Source organism: Erigeron canadensis, chromosome 8, assembly GCF_010389155.1.
Source record: "Erigeron canadensis isolate Cc75 chromosome 8, C_canadensis_v1, whole genome shotgun sequence".
NCBI lineage: Eukaryota > Viridiplantae > Streptophyta > Magnoliopsida > Asterales > Asteraceae > Erigeron > Erigeron canadensis.
Window position 1 is genome coordinate 34,296,836 of NC_057768.1, and position 15,142 is coordinate 34,311,977.

The 15,142-nt window shown below is 34.6% G+C and overlaps 1 protein-coding gene across 1 annotated transcript; it reads right to left on the bottom strand.

Annotated features, from left to right (window-relative positions):
- Positions 1 to 257: 257 nt before the first annotated feature.
- On the bottom strand, positions 258 to 2,501 carry LOC122610691. The gene has a single exon (XM_043783659.1). It carries the CDS (start codon positions 2,499 to 2,501, stop codon positions 258 to 260), a length of 2,244 nt encoding a protein of 747 aa, XP_043639594.1.
- Between the last annotated feature and the right edge of the window lie 12,641 nt (positions 2,502 to 15,142).

The window sequence follows — 15,142 nt, forward strand, 5'->3', positions numbered from 1 at the left end:
TCAATTTTAAACACAATACGGTCCTCCCCGACACCCAAGGAAATTTCCTTGTCTTTTACCCGAATGATAGCATCCGCGGTGTATAAAAATGGTTGGCCCAAAATGAGAGGCACCTTGGTGTCCTCCTCCATTTCCAAAATTACAAAATCAACTAAAAAGACAAATTGGCCTACTTGCACTTGCAAGTTTTCGGCCACCCCCAATGGGTATTGAAAAGAGTGATCCACAAGGCGGATGCTCATTTTGGTAGGCCTTAGTCACCCCAAAGAAAGCTTGGTAAAAACGGAATAGGGCATCAAATTGATGCTTGCCCCAAGGTCGGCTAAAGCTTTACAAGTTAATTTTCTACCAAATGAACAAGCAATTAAGAAACTCCTTGGATCCGAAAGTTTGGGTGGAAGCTTGTTTTTGACAACCACCGAGCATTCTTCATTTAAAAAGGTTGTCTTTGCTTCATCAAGTTTCTTCTTGTCCGTCACTAGTTCTTTGATGAACTTGGCATAATTGGGCATGCCCGAAATAAGATCCACCAATGGCACATTGATTGTGACCGACTTGATCATGTCAAAGAACTTGTTGTATTGTTCTTGAATCTTCTCCTTCCTCAACCGTTGAGGAAAAGGGATCTTTGGCTTATATGGCTTGACTTCGAGTTCCTTGATTGGTGTGGCCTTAGGAACCGAAGTAGTCACCACCGGCGATGACTCCATTTCCACCTCTTCATCAAATTGCTCAACCTGTGGAGAAACATTAAAAACACGAGATTTATCAATGGGAGAAGAAACTACTCTCCTGGACCGTGTAGATATGGCATTTACAGTCTCTTTCCAGTGTTGGGGTCCTTTGTACTTGTCAGCTCCATTTCTCCATGAACCTCCTTGGCCTTGATTCGGGTTTTGTTGGGTATTACTTGGAAGAGTACCCGGTTGCCTTTGATTGTTGCCCATCCTATCGATTCTCTTTTCCAAATTGGATATCAAGGCGTGATTGTTGCGATTGCTCTCATCTATTTTGCCGTGCAAGCCTTCAATCTTATCATTCAAAAGCTTTGAATAGTTCTCCATTGAAGCATTTCGCTTCTCTTGAGCCTCCTCCCTCTTTTCTTGCTTATCTAAGAACTTGGCCATCATGGCCATGAGAGGTGATCCTTCCTCCCCATTGTCATCCTTCTTTGGGGGTGATGGTGGTGGTTGTTGTTGAGGTGTACCATGATTATCCTCCTTTTGCCACCTATTTTGAAAATTTCCACCACGATTGTTAGAATAGAAATTAGAAGAGTTTGAAGAATTACCTTGGTGACGGCCTTGATAGTTGCTACCACGTTGGAAAAGTGGTTGATATTGCCCCGAACGTTGGTTTGAAACGAAGTTGACATCTTCTTGAACCATAGAGTCACATTCATCGGCATGGTGTGGTCCTCCACAATGAATACATCCCCCGGCCATTATCTTTACATCTCGTTTTAGTCCTCCAAAATTGTTCTCCACCATAGAGAACTTTTCATCCATTCGGTTTGAAAGTTTCCGAATTTCAGCAACTACCTCGGATGTTTCACCTCCATCTACCCGAGCTACCACTTTTCTTGACCTCCTATCTCTACTCGGGGACCTAGTAACTTGAGCTTTTGCCATATCCTCAAACATTTTCCAAAGCTCACTTGAAGTCTTATAAGTAATACTACCCCCACAAGTCATGACCATTTTCTCATAATTCTCCCTATTCATACCATCCATGAATATACCCACAATCTCGGTATCACTCACCCCATGCCCGAGACATTCCCATAAAAGATCCTTCATTCTTAGCCAAGCCTCAACAATGGATTCATCCTCATCTTGCCTAAAAGAACAAATAACAAGTCTAAGCTCTCTTTCCCTATTAGCCGGAAAGAACCTTTCAATCAAAGCTTCTCTAACCGCCCCCCAAGTAGTCAAACTATTCGGTGCTAGCCCCTTTAACCATTTATGAGCCTCACCCGTGAGAGACATAGGAAAAAGCTTCATCTTGACATTGTTGCTTTGATTTTCCCCATAGTTGAATAAATTACAAATCATCTCATACTTGTCGAGATGCTCATGAGGATCCCTTTTGTTTCTCCCATCAAAACACAAATCCTTAACCATTTGCAAATGGTTTCCTTTTACCGTGAAAGTGTCAATTTCGGGAGAAAGGATGGCCGATTGGCGAGAAGTTGGTATAGTTCGAGGAAGGTCCTCGATTCTAGTGTGAAAAAGATCGGGTGGATTATTTTGTTGTCCGGCCATGTTGATGTCCGGCTTCGGTGATTCGGGTGGAGTAGGTGTTTTATCGGAAGTTGGTTCTTCTTTTTCGGAATAGTAACCCCACTCGGTACTTCCCGACTCGTAATAAGTCTCGTGAAGTATATGGTCGGGTTTGGGTCTAGGAGTGGTGTCTATGTAAATGGGTGCAGATGATGACGGTTGTGATGTTTGTGGCTTGGTGCGCTTTTTGAGTTTGTCAGGGTTAGATGTGGCCTTCATTAACGGTTTCCTAGAAGCTCGAGTGCTCATCCACTACCTGAAAATAATCTGCGAACACAACACAACAAACGAAAACCTTAATAGCACCTGAGGTACAATGAAGCAAACTAAAAATAAAACAAAGCAAGTAACTTTCCCGTGTTAAGCACGCAAAAGGGTCAATTCACAGAATCTCAACCACAAGTACGTAAAATCAGTCCCCGGCAGCGGCGCCAAAAACTTGATGTGTGAAATTGAGTTTAATAATTCATAACAAGATCTACAGCTTACTGACTACCACACACTTACGGGCAGTGTACCCGTTCGTATGTAATATAGTTAATTGGTAAGACCGGGATCGAACACAAGGACTGAATGTTGTACTTAAGGTTGTAAAAATGTAAATCAAGAGAAAGTTTGGTTTGTGACCGAATTGTCACTTTGCGTTTAGAAAAGTTAGTTTGCGGAAATTAAAACAAATTAGTAATTCTGAAGAATTAATTGAAAATGGTTTTAGTGTAAACAATAATTAAAAAGTCATCTATGTCGAATCCGCTCCACAAAAAGTCTAGGTTGCATATGGTTTAAGCTCAAAATTCAATAATGTTGGTGATAATAATCGTGACAAGTCAAAAACACAAACGGGTGCACTACGTTTGTAAAATCAACTCAATCATCTAATCAACTCAATTTCTTGCAACAAGTGGTACCACCAACCCTATTGCAATTCCTTGAACTAACAAGTTCGTTTGATTATTTAAATAACAATTTTATCTTTGTGAAAGAAACGTGGTACCACCAACCGTTAAATCCACTTAACAAAGTAATTTCTATTAAACTTGTATTCTTTACTATCATATCATGACCTAGCAAAAGTTATTTATAGACAAACAACTAAAATAATACTTGCATTCAACTAGTACCACTATCGAAGAACACAAATACTACCAAGAACACAAATTTAAGTAGAAGAAATCACTTCATTAAGATCTTGACAAAATGTTAAGTAAAACCAACTTGAATTCAAAATACTATGCAACCATAACTAATTGTTTCACTTCATCTTCATAGATGTATAAAGATTTAGCTACTCATAATGTTAAAAGTTAAAGATTGAAATAAGAAGGAAGACATAATGTACCAAATATGAAGTAATAATCCAAATCGAGGTTACAATCTAGCTACAATCACTAAACAAGAGCCAAATTCAATCTTTAAATCTTCCAATGATGTTGGAGTGATGAAAACCCTTAGAAAACCTTGAAAAACGGCCGAAGTATAAGTGTGTGAGCTAAAGTGTCCAAGACTAGGGTTTGGGTGGAATGGTGGATGGTATTTATACCCCAAGAGAGAGAAAATGGTGATGTCAGCTCGATCTCGCGCCGCTAGAACCCTTCCTCGCGCCGCTAGGAGCATTTTTAAGCAATTCTGATCAACGAACATTGAAACTCGTGGCGCTAGGACTGAATCTCGTGGCGCTACTGGACTTGGTGCAGCAACTCGTGCCGCTAGCCAACCAGCTAGCGCCACTACTAGACTTGGTTCAGCAACTCGTGCCGCTAGTTTGGCCTGGAGTCGGCTTTTCAGCTTCATTTTTCATCAACACTCATCCGTTAGTGCTTATGGACCCTTTTTTAGTCGTTTTCTACCATTTGTGAGCGATAAACTTGCTTTAGACCTGAAATCACTAGCAAATACCATAACGGCTATCAACGTGTCTAAAACGTCCAAATTGTATGAGGAAAACACGTATAAATTGAGACATATCAGTATATATAAAGATTAAGATTAAGATTAAGATAAGATTAAGATATTATTTATAAATAATTAGATACTTAAAAATATAATAATTTATAACTAATGTGATAGTTATCTTTAGTTAAATTTATAATAATTATAAGTAATGTAATAGTTATCTTTGTTTAGATATACTTAGATTAAATGGTTGGCATTGACATATATGTTTAAATATATATCTTGTATTATAAAAAAAAAAAAGTTAAGAAAAGTCAAAATTTAGAATTTAGAAAAATCGAAAGATATGATTGATTAATAAATTATGAGAGCAACTGTATTTTAGTATAATAAAAGATTCAAACATATGCTGTACTACTGGTATTCAATTAAGAAAGTACATTTTGGTTTGGAGTATGATGGGCCAAATATATATGATGCGGTGCTGGCCTAATTTATGTTGCAGTTTTATATTGCAAACTGGGCCAGTCAATTAAATATCAATTTTAATCTATTCGTCCTATTGTACTATGCTATGCTACTGGTACTATTTTTTATATAGTCGCTGCGAAATTAAAAGAAGAAAAAACAAACCTTGAAGTATATTCAGGATAAGGAATTGAAACAAGACTATTATTGTAAGGCTTGTAACTGTTTTAAGTGGTTTGTAGTTTTGCACTTGATTTCATTGAAGAGACCCATCGTCCAATAAATTGTGAGTTTTAGGTGTACTTTTGTAAATTACATAATTCCTTATGCATACAATTAATATAATGTGTCTATATGTTGCTATAATATGTTAATTAAGAGTTTGTGATTAGGAGAAACTAAATAATTTAGTGAAACTCAATGGCTAAATTTAAGCATTTGGATCAAAAGCAATCAACGATATATGTTAAAAGGGAAAAAAAAAACACAGAGGGGTAGTATTGTAAATTTGTGCATTATCTCACAAAGGGGTAGTATTGTAAATTTGCACATTATCAAAAACCAATCAACGATATATGTCAAAAGCAATCATATATGATTTTACATATAAATTTAAAATCAATTTTGATTTTATGTATACAGTGTGAAAAACTTATACAAAATTATAAATGATTTTACGCATACATTTACAAAATCATATAATATTTTGTGTGCACATTGAGTCAAACCAAATGGCTTCCTTAAAAAGAAATTCATTCAAAATCATTTTTGATTTTACTCATAAAGTCTGAAAACCTATTCAAAATCAACAATATTCAAAATTAAAAATGATTTTACGCATACATTGGGGAAAAGCTACAATGTAAAATCCCTGCAAAATCTAAACCCTAAAATGCTAAAGCCTACAAGAGGGGAACGGATGTATACGGTACGCTTAAGGGTTTAGGGTTTGAAGTCGTAGGCGGCTAACCCTACAACTTCAAACCCTAAACCCTAAGCTACAATGTAAAAACCCTGCAAAATCTAAACCCTAAAATCAATGCAAAACTATTTTTGATTTTATGCATATATTTTAGAAAAATGGCATTCTGAAACCCTAAACTATAAACCATTGGGGGCTAAAAGCTAATCCGAGGGGTAAGTGTGATCATGGGGGCCTGCAGCCCGTGCTTTAGTTTAGGGTTTGAAGCCGTAGGGTTAGCTTAAACTAAACTAAAACTTAATTGCTAATCAAAGTTGATTTCACGTGTATAATGTTAAAAACCCAATATAAAATCATTTTTGATTTTATGCATACATTTTATAAAAGTTGCATTCTAAAACCCTAAACACTAAACCCTTGGGATCTAAAATCTAATCCGAGGGGGAGGTATGATCACGGGGGCCTTCACACTGTATGCTTAAAATCATTTTTGATTTTAAATGGGTTTCTTGGTATGTAACTCATTTTGTTTTGTTTCAATGTGCTATACAAAATCATAATGATTTTGTATAGCTTTTCCCTAATGTATGCGTAAAATCTTTTTTGATTTTCAATAGGTTTTCAGACTTTATGAGTAAAATCAAAAAGGATTTGAAATAAATTTCTATTTAAGGAAGCCATTTGGTTTGACTCAATGTGCTACACAAAATCATATATGATTTTGTATATATTCTTAACAATGTATGCGTAAAATCATATAAGATATTGTATAAGTTTTTTAACACTGTATGCATAAAATCAAAATTGATTTTAAATAGGTTTATTTGTATATAACCCATTTGTCTTGTCTCAAATTTATACGTTATACGTAAAATCATATATGATTTTGAATAAATTTTCATAGTGTATGCTTAAAGTTAATTTTGATTTTGAATAAGTTTATTTGTACAGAAGCATATACAAAATCATATATGATTTTTAATGTGATACACAAAATCATATATGATTTTGTATTGGTTTTTCACTATGTATGCGTAAAATCAATTTTGATTTTTAATAGGTTTCTTTGTGTGGAAGCCATTCGCTTTGTCTCATTGTCTTATACAAAATCATAATGATTTTGTATATTTCCTTAACAATGTATGCGTAAAATCATATATGATTCTGAATGTTTTATGATACCGAACTCATTTGTTTTACCTAAATGTATTAATAAAATCAAATATGATTTTGTATCTGTATTTCACACCGTATGTATATGATTTTAAACAGGTTTTTTTTTATGGAACTCATTATGGTTTTTACTCAATGTACTACACAAAATCATATATGACGTTGTATAGTTTTTCCCCAATGTATGCATAAAATCATTTTTGATTTTGAATAGGTTTCTTTTTAGGGAACTTATTTTTGTTTTTTCTCAACGAACTACACAAAATCATTTATGATTTTCACATTGAATAGGTAAAATCAATTATGATTTTCAATAGCTTATTTACTAAATGACTATACATTCATTCTATTATATACATTGTTTACAACAATACTACATTCAGAGTTAGGAAAGTTGAATTAACTATTAACACTTCACAAATATATAGTGATCAAATTTATTATCAAACTTTGGTTTCGACATTCCATCAAACATCTTGTATGCAATACTTAATCAAATGTGATTTGGTTCTAAATTATTCATAAGAAACTTCGGTTTAGACATTTTATCAAACACTTTATAAGCAATATTGTACCAAACAACAAAGTCAATTAAATACTAATAAAGTTAAACAAATTCAATATTAGATCTATGTAAAATCAAGTATGAATGGCTGTATAATCAGTAAATACATATATATAATCAAATTTGATTAAGTACATACACTTTGGTTTAGACATTTCATCAAACACTTTGTGGGCAAAACTCAATTTAAAAAATTTAATCAATAACAACCAAAGATACAACTTCTTATCATATGAAAAAACAAAAATGATAGAAAACAATTACAAATCATGGATAAAAATGGTTTGTTTATCTATTTTTTATATAAAAAAACACAAACTACATAAAATATCACTCTAGTGATATCTAAAACACCATCATCCATATGTTGTTGTTGCTAGTGGTTTGAGATGGAGATCGACAAAGAGAGGGAGCACAAGAATGATGGCAGAAGCGGTGGTGGTGGTGGTGGTTGTTGCCGTCGTCTGTGGATAGGAAAGAGGGAAAGAGTGTGTGTTTGTGTGTATCTATGTGTTCCTGTGTGTGTGTGTGTGTCCACCAGGAAGAAAGGAATGGGAAAAGAAGAATTTTGTTTTATTTAGCAAATTTACAATGATACTCCTCAGTGTTTTAATTTTATTTATGAAGTAAGTGTTAATCTCAACCATTGATAAGATTGATTCAAGGGCTAAGATTAAGCCCTTATGATTCAAAGAAAATTAAGGTTTAATTTGAACAACTATCTGTTAATTAATATTGAGTTTTAAAACCTTCGTATAGGCCGTTTATCTGTTGCTTTTAAGCATGTGTTTACACATCTACCCTTCAATACTGGTGTATTTACGAAGACAAAGCCCTCAACTAAACGAAACTATGTTTGCCACTAACCCTGCTTCTTAGTGAAGTAATTCCAGTTGTTAAATTTAAAAATATATCCAGTATATGTGGTTCCCATTGACTTTAATTAAGGAGATTATTATAATATATTCCATGTTAACTAGTTTAATATCAATGCAGCCTAACTGGTCAAAAACACAATCGATTTTAATTTAAGGTCTTGAGTTTAATCTTTAATGATGATAAAACCTTGAGGTTTTTCTTTCCGAATACTTGTAATGGCTCATGGTCAACATCTCATTGTATATGGTATGTTCAAGGTATCACTATTATACAGTGAGGTTTCTCTGATGTCGTATCTCTACTGAATGTTTGGAAAAAAAAAACAGTTTACTTAAAATATTTTTTCCTTGAAAAAAGTAGTTTTTTAAAAAAAAAAAAACTCCTCAAAATCAATTTTGAAAAAATAAAAATACATCAATGGTAAAATGAAAATTTTATATAATCATTTTTGAAAAAAAAAAAAGAAGTTTGATGGGTTAGTTTTGAAAGCATACACTTATTATTATACAAAGTAAAATGAAAATTTAAATACTTATTTTAATAGTCTTATTAATGTTTTTCAATAAGACTTATTTTAATATTCTCATAAATATGACTCTTAGGCCTCTTTGTATTTGTGGTCTCGTACAACGGGTGTTTAGATTAATACATGAAAAATCATTTTTTTCACTTTAATTAGGATTTCTTATTTTTCAAGTAGTTAATGTTATTTTGCGTCTTTATCTTTTTTCTAGTCAAGTTAGAGTTAAAGTCCTTATTTCAAGAGTGACTGTGTATTTTTTTTTTATTATATTGGTTAGTTTTTTACTAGCAATTTTTTCCGACAAAAGAAATTGTAATGCTGTAAAAAAAAATTATTCTAAATTTTAGCATCTTGTGAAACTTTTTTAAATGGTTTGACTAGTTAAGCTAGAAAAAGAATCTGACCGGTTAACCTAGAAAAAAGATTTAAATTACAATGAGTCATCAAATCAATTTAACGTAAAACCGGTTCTCAAGACATTGATTGAAACCGTGGATCCGTGCATGGCATTGGAAAATCCATTGGAGTGGAAAGGGCTTGTTTCATCGTAAAATAAAGTTAGGCCAAATTACATTATTTCTAGTGGGTTTGCTGTCCTTCAAATTTCATTGGGTAGGTGTGATTTTTGACACTGTTGGAGATTTTTCCTCGGTTCCCAGAATCTAACTATTCGATATTTCACCTTTTCTTCATCTTATTGTACAATCTTTTTTTGTAAGAAAGTTTTGTTTATTTGTTCATAGAAATCAAATCACTAGACAACTTAAAAGTAGGACAATCTTGGTGCGCTTATAAATTACAAATTTACAACTTTCCAACTTGCAACTCATTTGTCTAGCTATTTATACTATAACTAAAATAGAAAGTTGTAGGTATACTTGGGACCCCTTAAAACTTTTTTTAAACCTAAAACTTTCTTCTAATTGTTCTATACTCTCTCCCTTTTTCTAGATTTTTTTTATTTTTTATTTGTTTATTAAATAGATAATTATATTTAAAACTCTATCATAAATATTTTTCAATCAAAACAAATTTATTTAAATTTTAAAATATATATAATATCCTTAAACTCTCTCAATTAATTATTATAGATACAACCTAATATTATTCCTCTCTTTCCTATTTTTAATAAATAAATCAAGTTAAGTAAATTTGTCAATAAAAAACATACAAGTTTTTTTTATATCACTTTAATTTTATTTTTTGTATTTTATTCGTGTTTGTTTATTATTTGATATTGAATTGGTATTATTGTTATTTTTGATCTCTTTTAAATTAGTTTGTTATCAATTGTAGTTTGATCATTACTTCTTCTTCTACTACAAAATGGTTTATTCTTTTAATATTGTTTTGTTCATGTTTTGTTGTTTCACCTGTTTTGTTATTTATTATTTTGATATTTATCTTTGAGATATATAATATATATATACATATACGTAGAGAGAGAGAGAGAGGGAGAGATCAAATGAGAAAAGGGAGAGAAAGTTATATAAATCAATCAGAACGTGACATGTGACTTTAACAAAAAATACGGTGACATTTTGGTACATAAATCAAACTTTTGTGAAGTTTGGTCAGTCTGGGTTCTGGGTCAACTTAACCCAACCCCAACCTGACTCAACTCAACCCCAAGATGACCCAACTTGACCCAGACCCCAAGCTGACCTAACTTTGACCCAACCTAACCCGGGCCCCAAGCTGACCCAACCCAACCCCAAACTGACCTAACCTGGCCCCAAGCTGACCCAACCCCAAGCTAACACAACATGACCTAACCCAATCCTAAGTTGACCCAACCTGACCCATACCCCAAGCTAACCCAACCTGACCCAGACCCCAAGCTGACCCAACCCTGACCCAACCTAACACAGACCCCAAGCTGACCCAACCCGACTCAGGCCCCAATCGGACCCAGACCCCAAGCTGACCCAACCCAACCGCAAGCTAAGCCAACCCAAAATCCAAGCTGACCCAAAACCCATAATCTACTTTTGTGTAGATTAATTTGCATTTGTGTAATTATGTGTACATTTTATCAAGCTGACTCAACCCAAGCTAACAAAACTTACTCAACCCAGTTGACCAAGCTGACCCAACCCCAAGTTGAGCCAACCTAAACCAGACCCCAAGTTGATCAAGTTGATCAAGCTTCACAAAAGTTCAATTTATTTACAATTATGCCACCACACATTTTAAAATTTTTTTTGACATATGTCGCGCCCTTCTCTCCTTAAGACACATTCTTCCACGATCTCTACCATATATATATATATATATTTTGAAGACTAGCTAGATCCACCCATTAGACAGGTAGTCTCAAGATTTATAAATTATATAATAATTCTGAAACAAAAAGTGTATAACAAATAGCACAACTTAATGAATACGAAAGCTAAGGAAGAAACATATGAAAATTAACTCAATATAAAAATTGATTCCAGATTACCCATTTTTTCAACTTTGGTTAAATAAAAAGAGAAACAAAAAGTGTATGATCAATATCACAACTTAATGAATATGAAAGCTAAAGAAGAAATATATGAAAATTAACTCAATATAAATATTGAATCCAGTTTACCTTTTTTTTTCATTTTAGTTAAATAAAAAGAAAAACAAAAAGTGTATGACCAATATCACAACTTAATGAATATGAAAGTTAAAGAAGAAATGTAACAACCGTCCCAGAAATGTTCTATTTAAGTCCTTGAAAATGTACATATGCCACTAAATCGGTCAGACAGTCTAATTTATGTGAGTTATAGACGTACTTTAGATGTTCATTATGTGCTTATGTGAACTTCAAATTGATCTAAATATTAATATTGAACGACGAGTTTGTGATTATATTCAATAATATAGTAAGTTCGGTTCACAAATATCAAAAGATCGTAAAAGAGCTCAGCTCAATTTAATTGCAAAATGATCCTTGTAGTTGTGAAATTTCACTTTTATGGTAAGGTATAAAAAGAAGTGTAAACCCAAAAAGATTTCTATTCTTCACCACCTTCATCACCTCCACACACTCACCACCCCAAGAAACACACACATAAGAAATTCTTTGATTTCGTGATTGTTAGATCGAATCGTTGATATCATTAGCTTCCTTGTAGTCATCTAAACATATTTCTGAAACCGACTTTGAGGTAACAACAACGTATTTTGTGATTTTGATCAAATTAAGTTCAAACTTTTCAACTATATGTTCTTGATGATTTGGTCGTTTTTGATGTCAAAAACGTGTTAAAGAACAATGGGTTTATGTTTAAATAAGTCTAGTAACTGTTTTGGTGATCAAATTTGGGTCGTAACATGTCTTAATCTTCAAAACTCGTGATTTTGTTAAGTTCAGTGTTATGTCCGTATGCCTGCTGCATCAAACGAATTTATCTTGTTCAAAACGAAATTAGCTAAACGAACTTAATGTCTAAATTCGTTCAGTTCAGTCCAACGAATTTAAAGTCTAAATTCGTTCTGTTCAGTCCAACGAATTTAAAGTCTAAATTCGTTCAGTTCAGACCAACGAATTTAAAGTCTAAATTCGTTCTGTTCAGTCCAACGAATTTAAAGTCTAAATTCGTTCAAGTTCAGTTCAAACAGACTTAAGGCTTACTTTCGTTCAGTTCATGTACGTGAAGTTCAGTTAAAACTATTTTGAGTCAAAATGTTCAAAGGACCAAATCATCAGTTCACCAAGGACATTTGTGATTTGAATAATCACTTAGACTAATACATGTACTTCTATATGGTTATTATGTGCATAGGAGTTCGGCAAGGCGTAATTGGATCCCGATAGATATACTTATCTATCTTTGTACTTGTTCACTGTACTAGTTCTATATATTGTACCAGATCACTGTGAGTTCACTTATTTCCCCTTTCGTACATTTTTAAAGTTCTTTATCGGGGACTGAAAAGCATGAAAACTATTTTGTACTTATATATATATACAGACTTATATATATATTTTCTTGACTGTACTACGTACTATCTTAAGACAGACAGACTATTTATGTACAGACTATTTTCAGACAGACTATGTACAGACAGACTATTTACGTTATGATACTTATTTTCTAAATGTGTGTTCTAGATCTTGAATGGGCAGGATCTTGAATACATTCTTGTATGTACTTATTGTCTATGTATGAGACCTAAGACTTACTGCTATCAATTCATCTCCCACCTGTTCTGGGAATGGACCGTAGGTATTATGGACAGCGCTGTTAGGGTAGGCCCATCCTCATTCTCCTCAGGACAGGAGCATGCATATTACCTAGACTTATTGATCACTTGTTCTGATCACATGCTCTGGTCACCAGTTCTGACCTAGTTCGTACTCATATATACTTTCTGATTGCATGAGTTCCCTGATTTATCATAGCTCGTTATGGCCAAGCGGATTAGCAGTAATAATAGACATACATATTAAGTACATTACAGATTCTAAACTATTGTTATTACAGCAAGGTACATTTGACAGCCGTACAGACTATATGACTTGACTTTTATACATACCCGTACTATGTATATTTATAAAGTACTTTATGTGAATCTCACCAACTACTTTCGTAGTTGACCTTTGAACTTACATGTTTTTCAGGCTAGGTACTAGATATTTAGCATAAGAGTCTTCCGTTCTAAGCTCATCCTTTTGGTGACGGTTCGTGCATACAAGTCCTGGAGCTACGAAGGCCTTATTACTATTCTAGCTCAAGTACTGTTCTATGAGACAATTGTTCTGTCCCATGAATTTGACTATTTTGATTCAGTTATATTCTGTAATAACATTCGTACTTCTGATCTAGACTTAATTATGATTCGTTATGACTCTGTTCTCCTGATCTTTGATTAATCTTAATGGCTGTGTTGAACTTGTACTGTGTGCATTTGTACTTGTCTGTGCATCCCGTATATTCCGCTTTAGCGGGGTGTTACAGTTGGTATCAGAGCCCATGGTTATAGTGAACACCGAGTTTTTCCCTAAGGAAAACTTGAGCTATAACTTGATTCCACTCTGAGGTGATCCTTTGATGACCGGTTTGAATAGTAGGTACTTTTATCATAATTATATGTAACCTGATCAACTACATATAACTAAGATAAAGGCACCTAGGACCTCAAGGTGCGTTATTGAGGGTGTCATCCAATTCTTAGAGCTCAATTAGGAACTTTGTTCAATATCGTTCATGTTCATTTGTTCTCTTCGGGTTCATCCGTGCTTGAAAGACTTACGTACTAGTACATCATCTATAGGCCTTAGAGCTTATACGATTATAGGTCCTTGACGTACGACCGACGACTGTTCTTATTTTATAACGTGCTATCAATGATCATTGTATATGAATCGTAATCAATTTCTTATTTCTGTCTTTTAGGGGCATAAGGAAGAATGCCACCTAAGAGAGGGAGAAAGCCAAGAGTCGTACCCACTGCCGAGACCGTCGTTGAACCCGAGCCTCAACCTAATACTACTATCAACTTTACTCTGGAAGATGTGGCAGATCTTATCACCAACCGCATGAATGCGATGATACCCAACATTGCTACTCAAGTCGCTCAGATGTTAGCGATCCCGTTGACTGAAGGCACCAAGAAGACGCAGGAAGAACAAGAGCAGAACCAAGTAGTGCACAGTGATTCTGAAGGTGCCAGTCAGATTAACACCAAAGTCGCTGCTGAGGGCAGAGTTACCCGCAACAGAGGTTGTTCATTCAGAACCTTCACTCAGTGCAAACCCCCAGTTTACACCGGAGAAAAGGGAGCTTCGGAGTTGTTGATGTGGTTTGAGAACATGGAGGAGGCTTTATATCACACAGAGACTGCAGAGGAGAAGATGGTTGAGCATGCCACTAGTCAGTTCGATGGTGCTGCCAGGTCATGGTGGACTGGCGTTGTTTCTACTGATGGCAGAAAGGCTGCATATGCTCACACTTGGGAAGAACTCCAGAAGATGATGAGAGTTGAGTTCTGCACCAAGGATGCATTGCAAGAGTTAGAGCAGGAGTTTTGGGACTTAAAGATGAAGGGAATGGAGATTGAGAAGTATATCTTAAGGTTCAACGAGCTTGCCAGACTTGTACCACATCTAACATCTACTGAGGAGAAGAAGATTGATCGCTTTATCTGGGGTTTGATCCCAGAAGTTCGTCGTGCTCTCACTAGCAAGGGTCCTAAGACTATGTCCAGAGCCACTGTATTGGCTAAGACTTTGACCAAGGACATCATCAGATCCGGGGATGTGTTGGAGAGTGAGGAGAAAGGAAAGAGAAAAGCTGAAGAGGTTGTTGAGAAGAAAGTTGAGCCCCCAAGTAAGAAGGGGAAGATTTTGAAGAATTATGTTGTGACAACAGCACCTGAGCCGCCTAGGTATTCTGGAACCGCTCCTAAGTGTTCCCAGTGCTATCTTTACCACACTGGTGCTTGTCCCACCTGTTACA

Excerpts from the sequence above, each read along its gene's own strand:
- LOC122610691 (XM_043783659.1), bottom strand. The coding sequence starts at position 2,501 with ATGAAGGCCACATCTAACCCTGACAAACTCAAAAAGCGCACCAAGCCA.